This window comes from Balaenoptera borealis, assembly GCF_965194805.1.
Source record: "Balaenoptera borealis genome assembly, chromosome: 3".
Lineage (NCBI taxonomy): Eukaryota > Metazoa > Chordata > Mammalia > Artiodactyla > Balaenopteridae > Balaenoptera > Balaenoptera borealis.
Window position 1 is genome coordinate 47,930,679 of NC_138866.1, and position 18,084 is coordinate 47,948,762.

An 18,084-nucleotide genomic window follows, 5' to 3' on the forward strand; every position below is an offset into this window, starting at 1 on the left:
ATTTATTTATGTTCTTTTGCTTTATAAGTATAGACCCACTATTACATCCTATATAATCAGTTAATAAAGAAGTATATATATTTAGCTGTACCACAAATATTTTCTGATAAACTATATTTTAATATAATTAGTTTTCTTTGTAATTTAAAAACATTATTCTGAGAAGGAGATCATATGCTTTGGCAGACAGCCAAACAGGTCTAGGGGCAAAAAAGATTTTAAGAATCTCAGTTGTAAATAACTTCTCTACTTTTACAATTGTGCCAGGAGTAGTACTCTCCATACTACAGCTAAAAGGATATTTTTAAAATATAAATTGGCTCATATAACTCCCCTATTTAAAACTTTCAAGAGCTTCCCATTGTACTTTGTGGAAAGCCAAGACATCATAAAAACAGCCTGTGGGTCCTGCTTACTTTGGGCCTGCCATCTCTCCAATTTCATGTTGTAGCATTTTTTTCCTCCCACACAGGTCTCCTCTCTCTAAGTTCGTGAAAGCTCCAAGTTCTTTTCTGCCTCAGAGCTTCACATATACAATTCCCTGGAATGGTCTTCTCCCCATCTCCTCACCAGGCTGGCTCCTTCTCTTCCTTCAGGGGTGAAATACCATTCTTTGCAGAGTCTTTACTAACTACCTCATCCAATAATGACTTTCCTCATTAGGCTCTTTCAGAGCACCCCATTCTTTTCCTTCACAGAAAAACATTTATTACAATTTATAATTACAACCATTGTTTGTTTATTTGATGTTTGATGTTTCCCTTTTGGCATTCTGCTCTATGAAGGCAGCGATCGTATCTATTTTATTCACGACTGTGTCATCAGTGCCAGCACATAGGAAACACTCAAATAATTGCTGAAGAAGTTCTCAAATACAATCTTAATCAACAAATACTCCATTCATCTAATATTTACTGAGTACCTAATTGCCAGTCACAGTTCTGGGGGATTGGCATAATCAGGGAACAAAATAAACAAAGCTTCCTGTCCTTGTGGAACTTATGCAGTATTCTAGACTTCCAATTCTGATGATGATGGAGGAACAGCAACCAATTAAACCCTCCTGCTTTAACTTAAAAACTGAAAAAAAAAATATGTGAACAAATGTTTTTTAAACAGTAGAGAACAGGCAGCAGAGGACAGTGATCCCTGAGAGAAGGGAGGCAAGAAAAGCCCCAAGAATGTTTCAACAGTACTGCTTGAAAATGGTTTCTAGGCCACAGCACAGGGAGGGGCTACCCAAACAGATTTCATGAACCTCCTTGAGTTGAGGAGAGAGTGACAGAGTAGAAAGAGCTACACACATACACAAACAAAGAGAGAGAGAGAGAGAGAGAGAGAGAGAGAGAGAGAGAGAGAGAGAGTGAGAGAGAGTGAGAGAGAGTGAGAGAGCTATCTGGAGGCCTCCAGAGGATTCCTTCTGAGTCTTTAGCTAATTACTGATCAGCACATATGTGGGAGAAAACTGCTTGAGGCTGTGCAAAGAATTTCAGAAAGCATCAAGTGAAACAATCCCTGGTGATCACACAGGGCTGGAATAGTTTGTGTTTCTACTGGCTAGAGTACATAGATCTCATAACACATAGGGGATTAAGTAGAGTCTTAAAAAGGGTGTGTTCAGTAGTGGTGCCAAGTAGGCCTTGGTTAAAGGCTGTTGTGGACCCACCTATCAAAGTTTAAAAGTAAGCCTTGAATAGATCAAAATGTTTCCAAGTAACTTAATTGGACCACAGAACAAAACCCCCAAATATTTAAAGAAACAAGAAATTTCAGTATGCCACAAAATAAAATTCACAATGTCTGGAATCCAATAAAAAAAAAAATCCAGACATACAGGTAAGTAGGGGGAATAAATCTATCCCATAATGAGGAGAAAAATTAATCCAAATTGATTAATCTCATAATGAGGAGAAAAAGACCCAGAACTGACATAGATATAAAATTAATAGATAAGGATGCTGTTAAAACAGCTATTGTAAATATTTTCTATATAATCAAGAAAATAGAGGAAAGCAAAACAGGATTAAAAGAGACATGGAAGATATTAAAAAGACCCAAATCAAATTTCTAGAGATAAAAAACACACTGAATGGAATTAGCACCTGATTAGACATTGCAGAAGAAAAGATTAGTGAAGACAATAATGGGAACTCTCCAAAGTGAAGCACAGAGAGAAAACAGACTGAAAACAATAAAAAAAAAAAACCCCAAATACAAAAAACAACCCCCCGCAAAAAAACCCCAGAACACACTGAGCTAGGAGACAACTTCAAGTGGCCTAATACACATATAATTGGAGTCTCTGAGGAGAGGAGAAAGATGGTGTGTGGAGGAGAGGAAAGAAAAAATATTTGAAGACATAATAACTGAAAATTTCCAAATTTGATAAAAACTACAAACCCACAGGTTTAAGTAACTCAACAAAATCCAAATGAAAAAATATGAATCAAACTACACCAATGCACAGCGTAATCAAATTGCTTATATAGTATTTGAGTAGGAGGATGGAGACAAGAAAATGAAACATAATAAATAGCTATAGAGGATGTTAGATAGTAGTAAGTTTTATAAGAAAATGAAAAGTAGAGCAGGGTAAAAGGGATTAAGAGTGTATATATGGGTGGGGGGCATGGAAGACAGGTTGCAACAGTTAGGCTTAATTGAGAAGGTAATCAATCTTTGAGTAAAAACTTATAAAGTTTATGGTAAGAGAAATGGGGAAACATTGATGTATTTTAAAGAAGCATTCTGGATGCTATGTTGAGAATAGGACTCTATGGGAGTAAGGGTAGAAGCGGGGATTCCTGGAGACTATTGCTGCAATCTAAGTGAGAGGTGACAGTGGTTCAGAACAGAGAAATAGCAGCAGAGGTGGTGATGAGAAGTATAATTCTGGATAAACAGCATTTGAAACTAGAATCACAGGATTTTATGATGGATTAGAGATAGTGTGTGAATAAAAAAATAAGAACTAAGGATAACTCTAAGTTTTTGGACTGATCTAATGGAAAGATGGAGTTACCATCATTTCAGCTGCAGGGAGAGAAGATTTGGGGAGGAAGACTGGGAATTCAGTTTTAGAAAGGTTGAAATGGAAATATCTGTTAATGAGATATACAATGCTGGAGTTAGAAGCAAGATTTAGACTAGAGACATAAATTTGGGACTTGAGGCCATACAGATGGTACATAAAGCCTTGGGAATGAGCAAGATCACCAAAGGAGTACATTTAGATAGAAAAGAGAGGAACAAGGATTGAACCCTGGAACAACTTCAATGTAAGAAGTTGGGGAGCCTAAGAGGAACAGCAAAGGAAATTTAAAAGGAGTAGCTTGTGACAGTGGGGAGTACTGAGAGTCAAATGAAGAAAGTGCTTCAAGGCATAAGGAATCATCAACCATGTCAATAGGTCAAGTAAGATGAAAACTGAGAACGGACTACTAGACTTAGCAATTTGAGGTCATTGGTGACCTTGATGAGAGAAGCTTCAGTGGAATGGTGGAGTGAAATGGGTGTAGAGCAAATGGGGCCTCCTCCTCCTTCTTCTTTATGAACAATTCAATCTTAAAGGCTTAGGGTAGGACCAAGCAAGGTATTATAGTTTCCACAGTAGGTCAGGGGCCCGTGGTGGGATGTCAGAGCTGGAGCAATGTGAGGAGAGCATCTGTGAAGGGGGCAGCCTGGTGAGGCGTATGGGAGCCCAAGTGGGATGTGAAGGCATCTGCATCAGGGAGAGAGGTTATGGAGTGGGAGCTTGGTTCCATACATGGGAGTTGATCAAATAAGGATAAGGGGAGTCAGGTTTCTCACCAACAGTGAGGGGAGTTACAAATATGGAAAGTAGAAAGCTGGAATGAACCCTGTGGTGTAGGATAGGACCCAGTGGTGTTGATGTGAACTCATGGTTACATATACACATATTTACAGATAAAGAAATATAGATGTAAAAGTGTGTGTGTGTGCACACACATGCCCTTGTGTGCATGCGTGTGTGAATTCTCTAGCTCTGTCCACTGAGAGGACCCAGGAGCAGCAACTCTTCAGCAATGAGTACACTTAGCATCGAGATCTTGATTTCTAAATACCATTCTCAAGGGAACTAGTGCTCTTGGAGAAAAGAATGATTCCAGGGCTGGGCCAGGGAAATAACAAGAGGACCCTAGAGAATCTTTTTGTGCCGAAAACTAAGGAAGTACTCAAAGAATGAGGGAGACATTTCAAAGGACACAGTAGCCAACGATTTAGTCTGTGCCAATTTAAACATAAAAAAATTAATGATGACAGTATCAGATTATAAATCATTCAATAAAAGAGGAAACCACAAGTGCATAATAAATTTTAAAAAATAGAATGTTTGATGAGGAATGGGATAGTTATATAGCCTCAAGATCCTTCCCTCAAACTACAAATATTTATTAACTACAAAGGAAAAAAGAATACCTTTACATGGAGACACCACCTTAATCAAATAATTAAGGTTAATATCACCATTGACAATTTGAAATCATGTGCCACTGATAGAATGCAGTGAGATGGACACCCCATCAGTTCTCTGCTATTAATGTTTTGTTACTTTAATTAAATCATAAAGAAATGCAGACAAACCTAAATTGAGTGACATTCTATAAAGTAATGGCCTATAATCTTAAAAAATGTCAAGGTCATAAGAGTCAAGGAAGTCTACGGAACTGTGCCTGACAGGACAGCTAAATGCAACTCATGATTCTGAACTGGGTTCTTTTGCTCAAAGGGACATTATTGGGATGATTTGCAATACTTAAATGGGGTCTGAGGAGTAGAAGGTAGTGATGTATCAATGTTAATTATGCATGATGATTATATTATGATTATATAGAAGAATGTTTTTACTTGTAGGAAATATTAAAGTATCCAGAGGTGATAGGGCACCTGTTGACAACTTTTCTCAAATGGTTCAGGGAAAAACAAAATTCTTTGCCTTGTATTTGAAACTCTTCTGTACCTTCAAGGTTATTTCCAGAGTAAAAATATTTTTTCTAAAGAAAGGGAAAAGAGATATTAGAAACAGTGAATATGGACAACTTTCTCAAGAAGTTACGTTGCAAAGCAGAGCAAACAAATGAGGCAGTTGCTGGAGGAGGAAATGGGGGGTTCAAGAGCAGAAATTTAAATTTTATTTAAGATGGAGATATAACACTACGTTTGAATGTTGTTGGAAAGGATGAAATAGAGAACCAAAACTGGTGATTCAGAATGGGCAGTGAACTGCTGGAGCGCGTTCCTGATGAGGGAGATGAGATCTGATGTGCAGTGAAGGAATTTACTTTTGATAAGAGCAAGGATCTCCCTGGATTGAGAACTGCTGAAACCCAGCTACCCAGCAACCTCACCAAACTAGACTGGGACTGAGAACCAGGGAGTAAGGGGAGGGGGACTCTAGACAGTCCCAGTAAAAGCCACCAGATTGTGATTTTAGGCTCTGAAAAAATAGGAACCCATTCTAGGCAAATGCCCTGACAGCTTTAAGAAGAAGCAGTTGCCAGTAAGTATAAAAACCAGACCCAAGAATTTAAATGGTGAGTAAGTCTACAGCTCCGTCTTTATTACATCCTGAAATTGAAACACATCTTAAAATTAATGTTGCAAAATGCTTGCAAGCCACCAGGCCAACAAGCAGTGATAGGTCGTCACTGCCTGTGCACGTGGGAAGTTGCCTGTGTGTTAAGGGTATCAGTCATTCAATCACTCCTTCAGTTGAGTTGCCTGTACTAATGGAGCCATCAAGGGTTGACAACTTTAAATTGATGCTTAAAAGGACTTGAAAGATCACGCTGGGATCGAGGCTTAGAATGAGAAGTTATTGTGAACATCGAACATTGCCTGTCACAAGCCTGGCAAGATAGCTGAAGGCAAAAGAAACTGCCACACCTCTGGGAAGAGATCATAAGATTTTCACACTAGGAGAGATTGACCTGATATTTGTCTACAAAGATCTTTTTACTCAGGTCAAAAGCTGCTGGCTACTTTAAAGTCTTTATTTTTCTTTGAATCATTAATATGTAATTCAAGTAAGGGAAAATCAAAACATCTAGTTTGATCCTTAGTAAATGCAGAAGAAACATCCGTATTCTTTGCTATGCCTTGGAATTATACTGAAAATACAACAGGTGGAATGGTCAGCAAGATTAGGAATGCCAGAAATGGAAAGCACCATATCACCATGATGTCCCACGTCACCAGGTGCCCACATCACTGCTGGTGGCCAAAGGTGAGCTTAAAGGATCTCTCCACTATTATTGTGAAAAGCACCCAGGCTCAAACTTTGATTGTGATATAGAGAAAGTATAATTGTATGGATAAATATCTACTATTTTAAATTTGTAAAATAAAGTGAATATTCTAAATTATCTTGCCCTCCCTGTTCCTCCAAGGAGATATTAAACTGATGATACACATCAATAGGATTTTTTAAAAAAAGGAAATAGAAGAATTAATTTTCAAAACAAGCATCAAGTAAAGTACATGATATTTAATTGATAAATCTCAATAAATAAAGAAAAGACATCAAAATTATCATCCAAAATTTTTCAAGAAGGGAGAACTCCATCTGGCCTGAAAACTAGGCTATTCAGAAAACTACATTTCCTAGGGATTTTGAATTATCAAGGTTTAACAGTACTGCTTCTCTAGCTCCTAGGTATAATGCACAAGGCTAAGAATATACTTGGTGCTTAACAAATATCTACTGAATTTTAAAAATTATATCAACCCTCATAAAAATGAAGTTTTATGCTCAATTATTAATGTATGCCTGGGTTCAAATTAAATTTTTTGCTCCACTTTCAGCAAATCAAATGAATTAAGACTGGATATCTTTGAACACAACCTTTTCCTCTATAAGTCCTAGACATACTATACCTATTTTATTAACCCTGAAAATACTCTCAACTGGCCTATAAGGAAGGTTGAATCTTACTGTTCCTAATAAGTTGAATGCAAGCATTTTAGGGAAGAGATGTTAAAACTTTCGATTCAAATGCTGGAAAAGTATTTGAAAAGTCCCAAACCTAAGATGTCTGTCCACTCTCTAGAATGAAGCATGATGTCTACCTGGCTTGTTTCTCACTACAGCTTTCCCTGAAGTTCAGTTCCAATGTATCATGAGTCAATTGTCAGAAAGATGATTTACTTATTAGAAACGTTTATATTTGGTTCCATAATTACACATATTTGTCAGTTATGAAAATCAGTCTGTTCTTTTTATGTTGAACTGTTTTCGAAAGAAGGTATACTATAAATGCTGGCTACTTATAATCATACATTTGACATGAAACAATTTACCTGTCTTAAAATGATCAATTACGCCCTTCTTTTTGGTATTTCACTGAATTTTATCCTGTTACAATGAGTTTTATTTGGCCAGTGACATCATGCTTGGAATTTCCCAAACTATAAATGTAATTGGAAATGTCATGCAAAATATAGTTCCTAATGTCTTGTTATATGACACTCTTAGTCCATGAACTTAAAGCTATCCACTAACAAAAATGTTTTCTGACTGCCTGCATATCTCATCACCAAGAAGTAGACAACAAGGTCTTTGACACTGAGGACTGTGTAGTCTAGTTTGAAAAATTATCTGATGAAGGTAAAATTATTTAGTAAATTGACTAGTAAGTAGGATCAGAATGGAAAAGGAGATTCATGAGCAAGTGGGGATTTAAGCTGACCTGTAAGAGAGGAGTAAGATTTGGATAATGCCCTAGTCTAGTTGGGCTGCTGTAATAAAATACCAAAAATGGGTGGATTGTAAACAACAGAAATTGATTTCTCATAGTTCTGGAGGATGTAAAGTCTAAGATCGAGGTGCCAGCAGATTTAGTGTCTGTTGAGGGTCTTGCTTCCTGGTTCATAGATGCCTGTGTTCTTGCTATAACCTCACATGGTAGAAGGGGCAAGGGAGTTCTCTGAGTCTTTATAAGGGCACTAATTCTATTCCTGAGGGCTCTGCCTTCATGACCTAATCACTTCCCAAAGGCCCCACCTCCAAATACTATCACATTGGGTGTTAGGATTTTAACATATGAATTTTGGGAGGGACACAAACATTAGGTCTATAGGACATAGGAAAAGAATAAGAGGAAGGGTGTTCTCAGTGAGGGATCCAGAATAACCAGAGAGATGGGAATCTGCATAGCATATTCTTGAGATAGTAAGACGAGCCAGTTGGAAAGGTCTATTGGAACCATTTGGGAGAAATGAGAAATAAGTTTGACATTTTTATGTGCAATTTAAAGAGCATCCAACTAGATAAGAAGCAATCATTTCACCCAGGCTCCTGGCCTTGGCTTTCTTTTGCACTTACATCTACATTATTCATGATGTCAACAACACCCTCTGTTAAAGGGCATCCTTCTAGCTTACAATGATTCTCACCCCTCCTTAACAATCTGTCCCCTTCCCAACCATATGGGTGGGTTAGTTCCTAGGAGCCATTTTTGTGCAACGTGATTCAATTCTAGCATCAGTTGATTGAAGCTGCATGGCTCATCCGTGGTAGAACAAATATACCACTCTAGGAATATGGGAGTGAGACTAAAAGGGATGACATGAATCTATCTGTTTCTTCATGGAGCTGAAAGTATGACATGTGATCCTCGGAGCCATGGGCAGCCACCTTGCGTCTGCCATATGGAACAGGCAGCTGAGGAATCTATTCCTCCCAGGAAAAGAAAGAGGCAGATATACAGGGAGAAACAGAGGGATATCACAGAGCACATGCAGTTCCCGCTGGCCTTCCAGCTCTCACTCCCTCTGCTTAATCAGCTACATTTCTGCTCTTAGATTCTGAGACGCCCTGTATTTTTTATAATCGATCCCTTCTTTCTGCTTAAGTCAGCTTGGGTTAGGTTTCTATTATTAGAAACCCAGAGTCCTAATATAGTGATGAATAAATAGATTTAACTGAAGTCCTACTGTCCTTTGCTTTTACACATGCTCTCTCGACTTGCGCTCTCAGGACAAGCTTTCTTTCACTGGCCTTTGCTCAACAGCAGTGTATCTTGTTGTTTTGTACATCTGAGTGTCACAGTTTCCACAACCTCTCTCTGCCTCTTTCCCCAGAGCCCTTCCCAGCTTTCTTTGGTTTCTCTTTCCTTTCTCTCCTTGAATGAAATGCTAACAAAGAAACACAGAGAGGCTGGCAGTATCATTTATACATGCCTGAGGCTTATGAACAGATAATGGGTTCATTAGCCCAAATCTCTCAGGATCTGTGATGCAAAGGGATAGGAAACAAGAAGGTTTAAAAATGAATATGCTATTCAGACCCTCCCTCTCAAGGTAGGGCCTTCTCCAGGTTATTCTGGAGGCCAAAGGAGGGATAAGGCCACCCCCTGCTTAAGGGACCCTTGACAGCTCCAGTGTCAGCTGTGTCCCCTTTTCCTTGTTCTTTTTTTTTTAAAAAATTATTTATTTATTTATTTTGGCTGCACCGAGTCTTACTTGTGGCACATGGGATCTTTAGACGCGGACTTCTTAGTTGTGGCATGCGGACTCTTAGTTGCGGCATGCATGCAGGATCTAGTTCCCCAACCAGGGATAGACCCTGGGCCCCCTGCATTGGGAGCACAGAGTCTTACCCACTGGACTACCAGGGAAGGCCCTCCTTTTCCTTGTTCCTTGTTGCCTCAGCTGTACTAGGCTCTGCCAGATGGACGTAAAGCCACTGCCACCTTTATAGCTTGAAGAGGTCACTACTCTAATTGGAAAATCAGAAACTTGAGATCTTCAGGGAGAAGCCCCTTCTTGCTGACGGGATCATGTACCGAAAGTAGGTGGAGAAGCCTGACCACTCAGAAGCCTGGAAGGGACTCCAAAAGGCAGATAACCAAGCCCTAAACCAGCTAGCTGCCAACAGTGTCAACACAGTCGCAGTTTTACCCAAGAGCTAAACTAAAAATAATCTGACACTTCACCACAGCATGCCTGCCTGGCTCTGATGTGCAGAACAGATGCTGAGATACAGGCTGCCACTGCATTTCCAACAATTTCAGGTCTAATGGCGTCAGAGATATGAAAGTGACGATCATGTAAGAAGGCAGTCACTCATTGTTCAGCTCATTAGGCTAATGCTTTGTCGCTCTAAAACAGATAGTGATTTATTTGGTCTCTTCAGAAGCAGTATTCAAAGGGAATCAGGGTGTGGTGTTGACTTCTTTCTCATGATATTTGGTAATTATGCTTTTTGGATATCTTATTTGTGTTAATAATAGGTCTTGTTCATTTTTTTTGGTAACCTCTTACCAGACTAGGAGATCCTTGAGAGCAAGAATCATGTCTTCTTTTTCATCTAGCTCTGTATCTCTATAGAGATACAGAGATCTAACAAGGCCTGGCAATTTAGAAAGCTCTCAATAAAATATTTATTGGATAAAGGAATAAATGAATAACTGAAAAATAGCAAAAATCCAACCTAATGATGAAGGTTTGGGAAAGTGTCTTAAAGGATATAATGATTGAGTCTTCAAGGAGTCACTGGAGTTGCTAAAGCAGAAATGTAGAGAGGAGGAGAGTGAGTGTTAAAGGCATTTGAAATTGTCATCAAGGGAATTAAAAATGGTTCAATATAGCATGTGGGTGAGAGGAAGGGGATGAAGCTGAAAAGTGGGGCAGGGGTCGGAAGGACGTTGTATGCTTTGCTATAGAGTTTGAATTTCATTTTCCAGGTGATGGGAATCAAGAAAAGATCTTCAGTAAGAGAGGAAACTAATGAGGTTTTCTTGTAGAAAGTTGTCTTTGGCCACATGGAGGGTAAGCGATGGCAGGGATGGAGATGGGGTTGAGACGGGATTGCAAAGATCAGCTAAGAGCGCCTTTCAATCAGTAATTCAGGTGAGAGGTGATGAAGGTCTGATGTATGGCTGAAAAGGTTGGTTTTTGTCCTGTTCTTCCCACTGTCAGCTTTTCATCGCCACCAACACCATCACACCCTCCTTCAGGATGTGGGCCTGGGGATGCTGAGTAGTAACAGAAAATGCCAACCACAATAGTGCTTTTCAAACACTTTTTTCTTCGTTCGGCCATGCCAAAAGGCAAGGTGGCATTTTCCAGAAGGTCCATGGACAGAACCAAAAAAAAGAACCGAATGACTCTTTTTGGTGCCACAATCTTTGGGCCACCTCACTCCTCTCAGCAGGTACTGTGCGCACTTGCCATATTATACTTTTTTAAAGAAAGGAAATAAAAAAGAAGAGGCAAAAAAGGAGAAGAGGAAGGTAAAAAAGGCACAGGACAGATGGTGAAGACCCTTTATCATATTCATAAATAAAGAATTAAAGCTATTGCAAGAAAGAAGAAGCTGTTTACATTTTGTGGTCCATTACCAGGACATGAATTTTACAAAGGAGATTCAGGATAGATGGAAATTTGCTCAGTTTACTTATGGAGGAAGACCAGCTCTCCCTTCATGCTCTAGGCCAGACCTGATGGGAGTTATAAGGAGCAAACCCCTTCCTATAGGACCATGGTTCCCAACCATAACTATACATTGAAATTAACTGATAATTAAAAGAAATACTGCTGCCTGAATCATACCCTAATAGATTCTAATTTAATTGGTCTACAGTGTGGTCTTAGAATTGGTCCTTTTATAAAATTCCCTGGGTGATATGAATATACAGCTGGGCTGAGAACCACTGCTATACACCAGTGGTCAGCAAAGTTTTACTCTAAAAGGCCAGAGAGAAAAAATTTTAGGGTTTGTGGGCCACAGGGTCTCTGCTGCAACTACTCTACCCTGCTGTTGTAGTGTGAAAGTAGCCACAGACAGTATGTAAACGAATGGGTGGGGCTGTGTTCTAATAAAGCTTTATTGAGAAAAACAGTCAGTGGGCTGGACCTGGCTCATGAACCATAATTTATTGACCTTTGTTTTAGAAGCACCTTCCAAAGGATGGCTGGATTGTTCAGATTGCTAAGTCAGGAATGGACAAATCTTCCAGTTTAAAAAAGGCATCTGAAAGAATGTTCTAATTTTAGTAAAATGTTGCTGAGTTCCATTTCATAAAATGCTCAGGTCTTCTGGGAAAGTGAAGCTTTGATAGTTGACATAAATTTACTTTACTACCCTGCAGTAGCTATCTGTGTGGGTTAATTTACATTGAAAATCTGCCAACAAAAGGTTTGGATTTAAAGTCCTGGCTTAATATGTTAGGTCCAACTTAAGACAAAGCTGTCAGGTTTGATCTGGGGAGTAAGAGAAAGAAAGAAGTGGAATATTAAGTTCCATGAAACCTCTATGCTGTTTGACTTCTCAGGGAGACCACGTGTGGTTTTTGCGTTCTGAAGAAAACAATCCAGTAAGGTATAAAGAAGAAAAAAAATAACATGCAGTGGTGGATCGAAGGATTAGACGTGAAGATAGACACTAAAAATTAGAAACGACATAAGGAAGGACAGAAAAAATTAAACCCAAGTGAGAAGGGGGTCTTTACAAGGTCAGAGAAGTGAACTGGTGGATTTCTACGTTTCATGGGTTTTCCAAATCCCTTGACTAGAATTCAGCCATGAGCCTAAGTTTCGTTTTGACGTCCACATGGAGAACCAGTTTTAATTTATACTATCATTTTATTCTGGAGAAATCCAGAGGAGGCAAAGACACATTAGAAAAATGAACTTTTGCCTAACCATTAAGTTTCTCTTCCACCATCACTGGTTTCATCACTCTCCATAGAAAAGTAGCCAAATGACACATGGCTGCAAGTCATGCTCCTGACAATCAAGGCTAGCTGAGCTGTGTGGGTTACGCCATCCTCACCTTTATCCTATCGATGTTGGCTTCCATCTTCAGCTGTTCTACCAGTTTCCTGGCTTGAGCTATGCTGGCGGTGTTGTTGCTGGCCATTGGAATGCTGGGTGGGTTTTTCAGACACACTGGGAAAGAAAACAAGGAGGAAAAATGCATCAGAGAACTCTCCAGCTGCCAAATGTGCAGATTCATCATAACCGGGGGATCCCCCCAAAATGGCTATAGTCAGGCCAGGTTCCTCCAGCCATCTGCATCCCCAATCCAGCACTAAGTCTGAGTGGCAGGCAGGCCAGAAGATGAGGTTTGCTTTTCCAACTCCCTACCTCTGCCCTTCCATCCTTCTTTGGGGGAAAAAAAAGGAAGAATGTTCATCAAATCAAATAAGATATGTTGCCACATTAAGAAAGCAAGTTATTAAATTTATGTCAATTTATGAAATAAGTTCAAAATGGTAAGGGTGATAGTATGCATAATTACTGTTGTTATTTATTGGATACTGCTATTGTTAGATACTGTGTTAAGTGCCCTCAGAGGATGAGGAATGAAAGGTGAGCAGAGGCAGGAATGGTAAATTATATAATCCCTAAGGACTAAAAACACTATGTTTACCATGTTCTCTTGATGGGCTCAAATGCTGACTCTTTGGTTAACCGTAAGCACCTCAGTCTATTATACTGCAGAGACACTGCAATAGGACTTGTGGCTTTTTTGTGTTGTTTATCCAGCACCGTTTTAAATGGTCCTTTCTCTCCAGTCTATTTGAAATATGGCTTGATTCACAACCAATTACTTTACTCATAATTCTTCAGGAATAATCTATAATGTCAAGGGGTAGGCGTTGCTATGTCTAAATTGTTACTTGCATTGATGAGTAGACCAGTGGTATTCTAAATTAAGTACAACAGACTTAATACTTTTATGAATATGGAATGGAACATAAATGTTTAGAGAGTGGAGTTCTGTACCTATGTAGATGGTGAGATGGTTTCTTTGTCTCTGGCTCTACCAGACCCACTCCCATCCTTGTCCCCCAATCCCTTCAAGTCCTATCCCAATTTCATTTCTCTTCTAATTATTTCTTGACCCACCATCTCACTTTATTCTTGTTGTTCATCTCAGAAAGTACCCTATTTACTTTCAGTGCTCACTTCCCCCACATTCTCATCAGGTCTTGCTCCATGTCAAGGTGCCATATACTATTTCAGGACCGTCAATGTAAGTTTGCCCCTTGAGGTCACTGACACCCTATAGTGAAGGAATATCTGAGAGCTGCAATTTAACTAGAGTGTACGACCCAAGAAATGAGAAACATTAAACACTGCTTCAGTCACCACCAGTCATATCTTGTTCTGAAGATATTATATTAAAAACCGTGACTTCTACTAGCTTTGGGGAATATTTTTATCTAGGGATAAAGTAGGATCAGGCTACTATCTCAAAAAGGAAAGAGGACACATAGAAAACCTACAGAAAGAAAAATAACCCATAATAAGTTCAGTACATAGGTTTTTACATATCCATGAAAATCAAGAAACAATTTTTATTTTAATTACCAAAAAAGCAAAAGTCTATAAATTATCTTCTTTGGTTCTTATTTCTTGACATTTAACTCTCTGTAAACAAAGAGGTCCCTTCATGGATAGTGTTATTTTATAAAGAATACTGCAAAAGCCAGCCCAACAACATTTATAGTATAAATTGGAGGATAGTAAACTGTTCCCTCAATTTATTTTCAAAGGGTTTGGAGACAATAAAATGGGAAGGAAGACTGAAAGAATTTTGAAGCCACAAAGATCTCTGAACTCTACTTTCAAATGCTTGAAGATCAAGGGAAGGATCTTGCATGCAAAAACAAACACAAAAAAGGAGGCTTTAACAACAACTGCGATTTCATCAGCATGGTTAGGGACCTAATCATCTTAGCCCCACAGGGAAATTATGTGCCCCCAAATAAAACGGACATCTACCAGCCTTGCAAAACTTCACAGGGCCAAGATGGAGTATTGACTTACCCAGTAGAGTAGCCTAACACTTCCAGTGATCCAAAATGGAAAGAGTCATGGTCTACAGGCCCCTGGACACTGCTCTGTAAAGTTCATGTTTCCTCCAAACTAGAATTTATCACACTAGAATACAGACTATCACAGAATTTCCAAATCCTCATTGGGCCTGAGGGAGCTCTGAGAGTCTGGTCAGCTATTCTTCTGCCCTTGAATCTAAACCAGATAGTATAGTAACTTGTGGCAGAGACCACTGCTTGCTTCCAATACCCCTTTTCCTCTTCTTCATTAGTGATAACAATTTTTTTTTTTCTTTTTAACAGAGACCACAAGAACCCTGAATTTTAGTTGGGGACATTTTGCTGAAAGATGCATTCCCAGCCTCCCTTGCAGCTTGGTGTGGTGATATGACTAAGTTTTGGCCAATGAGACATAAGCAGAAGTGTCCTGAAGGGAAGGGATGTGCCCTTTGCTTCCCCTTCCTCCTGTTACTGGCCTAGAAGGTAGTCATATTGACCACAGAGCTCCATCTTAAACGTCTGGGCTACACTCCAGGAGGAGCAGGAAGGATCTGGGTCCTTACTGACACTGTAGAGCCACCATGCCAGCTGTGAACTGGCTGCCATCTATGTGAAGAGAAATAAGCACCTATCTTGTTTACACCACTATTATTAAGGGTTTCTCTACTGTTGGCTCACAGATCTGCCATTAACTGATAAAAATGACCCATTATTTTTATTTGAGTATCCAGGAAAGTCTATGTCCTAATGCCTGTTAATGTTCCCTGGAAAAAGCTGTAGCTGTCCTGAGGAGGCTGAGATGGAAAGTGTATGAGCTTTCTATTGCTGCTGTAACACCTTACTACAAATTTAGTAGCTTAAAGAATATAAATGTATCTTAACAGTTCTGGAGGTTAGAAGTCTGAAATAGGACCCACTGGGCTAAAGTTATTGGCAGGGCTTCATTCCTTCTGGAGGTCTAAAGGAAAATGTTTCCTTTCCTTACATAGTTTCTAAAGGTGTCCAGCATTCCTTGGCTCTTGGTTTTTTTCTTCATTTTCAAAACCAACAAAGGTGAGTTGACTTCTTCTCACTCTACATCACTCTAACCTCTTTGGTAGTCACTTCTCTCTCTGACTCTCCTCTGCCTCCTTCTTCCGCTTTTAAGAACCATTGTAACCACACTGGGTCCACTCTGATAATACAGGATAATCTCTGTACCTTTAGGTCAACTGATTAGCAACCTTAATTCCATTTGCAACCTTAATTCCCTTTGCCATGTAACATAACAATCTGCAGGTTCCAGGTATGGGGCCATGGACATCTTTGGGGGCCTTTATTCTACTTACGATGGAAAGAGACCTCTGTGCAGGTAGAGAAGGAAAGTGGAAAGGTGGGATGTTGAGGTGGGAAAGAAGAGGGATGGGGAAGGACGTAAGTTTAGAAACGCTGGGGAGAGAACACATAAAACCTAAATGGACTTAAGAAAAAAAAGTAGACAAAGGCTTTGGTTTGTGCTTCTACCTTTAGGAAGATCCTGTATGTTTTTCTTTTACCATATGACCCAACAAAATCTAGGGCCACTTTCAGAATCACTTAGTGCATTTTCCTCTTTTTTCACATCCGGCTGCTTTCCTGTAAAAGCAATGAAGAAATCCCCCTCCTGAAAACTGAAAGAACTGTAGAGTCCTAGACCAGTGTTCCAAAGAAGTATGTGATATTGAGATTTATAAGAAATATATATTTGGTCTTCGAACTATTCTTGGCACAGAGCTCCTAAAACCCTTGGAATCTCCTGCAGTAAGACCAATAAAGGTCTTTTGTTATGTTAATGAGGTGACTTTTGGAAAGTCCTTAGGCAACCTGAGGATGGGGGAGCTGTTTGCCAGGAGAACCAACCATGTGATTAGAGGGTTGGAACTTTCAGAACTCACCCCCAACCCCAACCTCCTGGAAGGGAAAAAGGGCTGAAGGTTGAATCAATTGCCAGTGGCCAATGATTTAATTAATCACGACTATGTAAAGAAGTCTCCATAAAACCCCAAAAGGACAGGGTTTGGAGAGCTTCCAGGTTGGTGAACACATGGAGATGCTGGAAGAGTGGCCCACCTAGAGAGGGTATGGGAGCTCTGCACCCTTTCCCCATACCTTGCCCTTTGCATCTCTTCCATCTGGCTGTTCCTGAGTTACATTCCTTTATAATAAACTGGTAACCTAGTATGTAAAATGTTTCTCTGAGTTCTGTAATAGTAAATTAATCAAAACCGAGGAAGAGGTCATGGGAATCTCTGATTTATAGCCAGTCAGTCAGAAGTACAGGTAAAAACCTGGGCTTGCAATGGGGGGCCTGAATTGTGTTTGTGGGTAGGGGGAGGAGACTGTAGTCTTGTAAGATCAACCCTTAACCTGTGGAACCTGATGCTATCCCTGGGTAGGCAATGTCAGAATTAAAGAATTAAGTTAAATTGTAGGACACTCAACTGGTGTCAGAGGATTGTTTATTGGTGTGAAGGGAACTGCCCCCCTCCACACACTGGAATTGGGTCCTGGAGCCCTACTGAAGTATGTATTTTCCTAAAAAGTGACTATGGTAAATAAGAAAAAGTTAGCTTATCTTCTAAGCTTGAAGCATTTGGACAATGCATCACACACACTCACACACATACACACACACACACACACACACACCTCTTTTCATCTTACAAATCTGAAACTCTGTACCCATTAAACAATAACACCCATTCCTTTCTCCCCCAGCCTGGGAAACCACCATTCTACTTTCTGTCTCTATGATTTTGATTACTCTAGGTACCTCATAGAAGTGGAATCATACAGTATTTGTCTTTACATGACTGTCCTGTTTCACTTAGCATAATGTCCTCAAGGTTCATTCATGTTGTAGCATGTGTCAGAATTTCCTTCCTTTTTAAGGCTGAATAATATTACATTCTATGCATATACCATATTTTATCAATTTATCTGTTGACAGACACTTGGGATGCTTCCACGTTTTAGCTACTGTGAGTAATGCTGCTGTGAATATGGGAGTACACATATCTCTTCAAGACTCTGCTTTCAGTTCTTTTGAGTATATACCCAGAAATGGAGTTGTTGGATCATATAAGGTAAGTCTATTTTTAATTTTTTGAGGGACAGCAATACTGTTTTCGGTAGTAGCTGTACCATTTTACATTATCACTAAAAGTGCACAAGGGTTCCAGTTTCTCCTCATGCTCATGAACACTTTCTTTTTTTTAATAGTAGTCATCCTAATGGGTGTGAGGTGGTACCTCACTGT

At 39.5% G+C, this 18,084-nt stretch overlaps 1 protein-coding gene across 2 annotated transcripts in view; it reads right to left on the reverse strand.

Annotated features, from left to right (window-relative positions):
• Positions 1-18,084, reverse strand: part of GNG2 (G protein subunit gamma 2) — a 129,459-nt gene that overhangs the window by 12,969 nt on the left and 98,406 nt on the right. For both annotated transcript variants that reach the window (XM_082384873.1, XM_082384874.1), the window contains one exon: positions 12,797-12,912. In XM_082384873.1, the coding sequence (XP_082240999.1) occupies positions 12,797-12,883 (87 nt within the window). In that variant the 5' untranslated portion in view covers positions 12,884-12,912. The remainder of the gene's footprint in view (positions 1-12,796; positions 12,913-18,084) is intronic.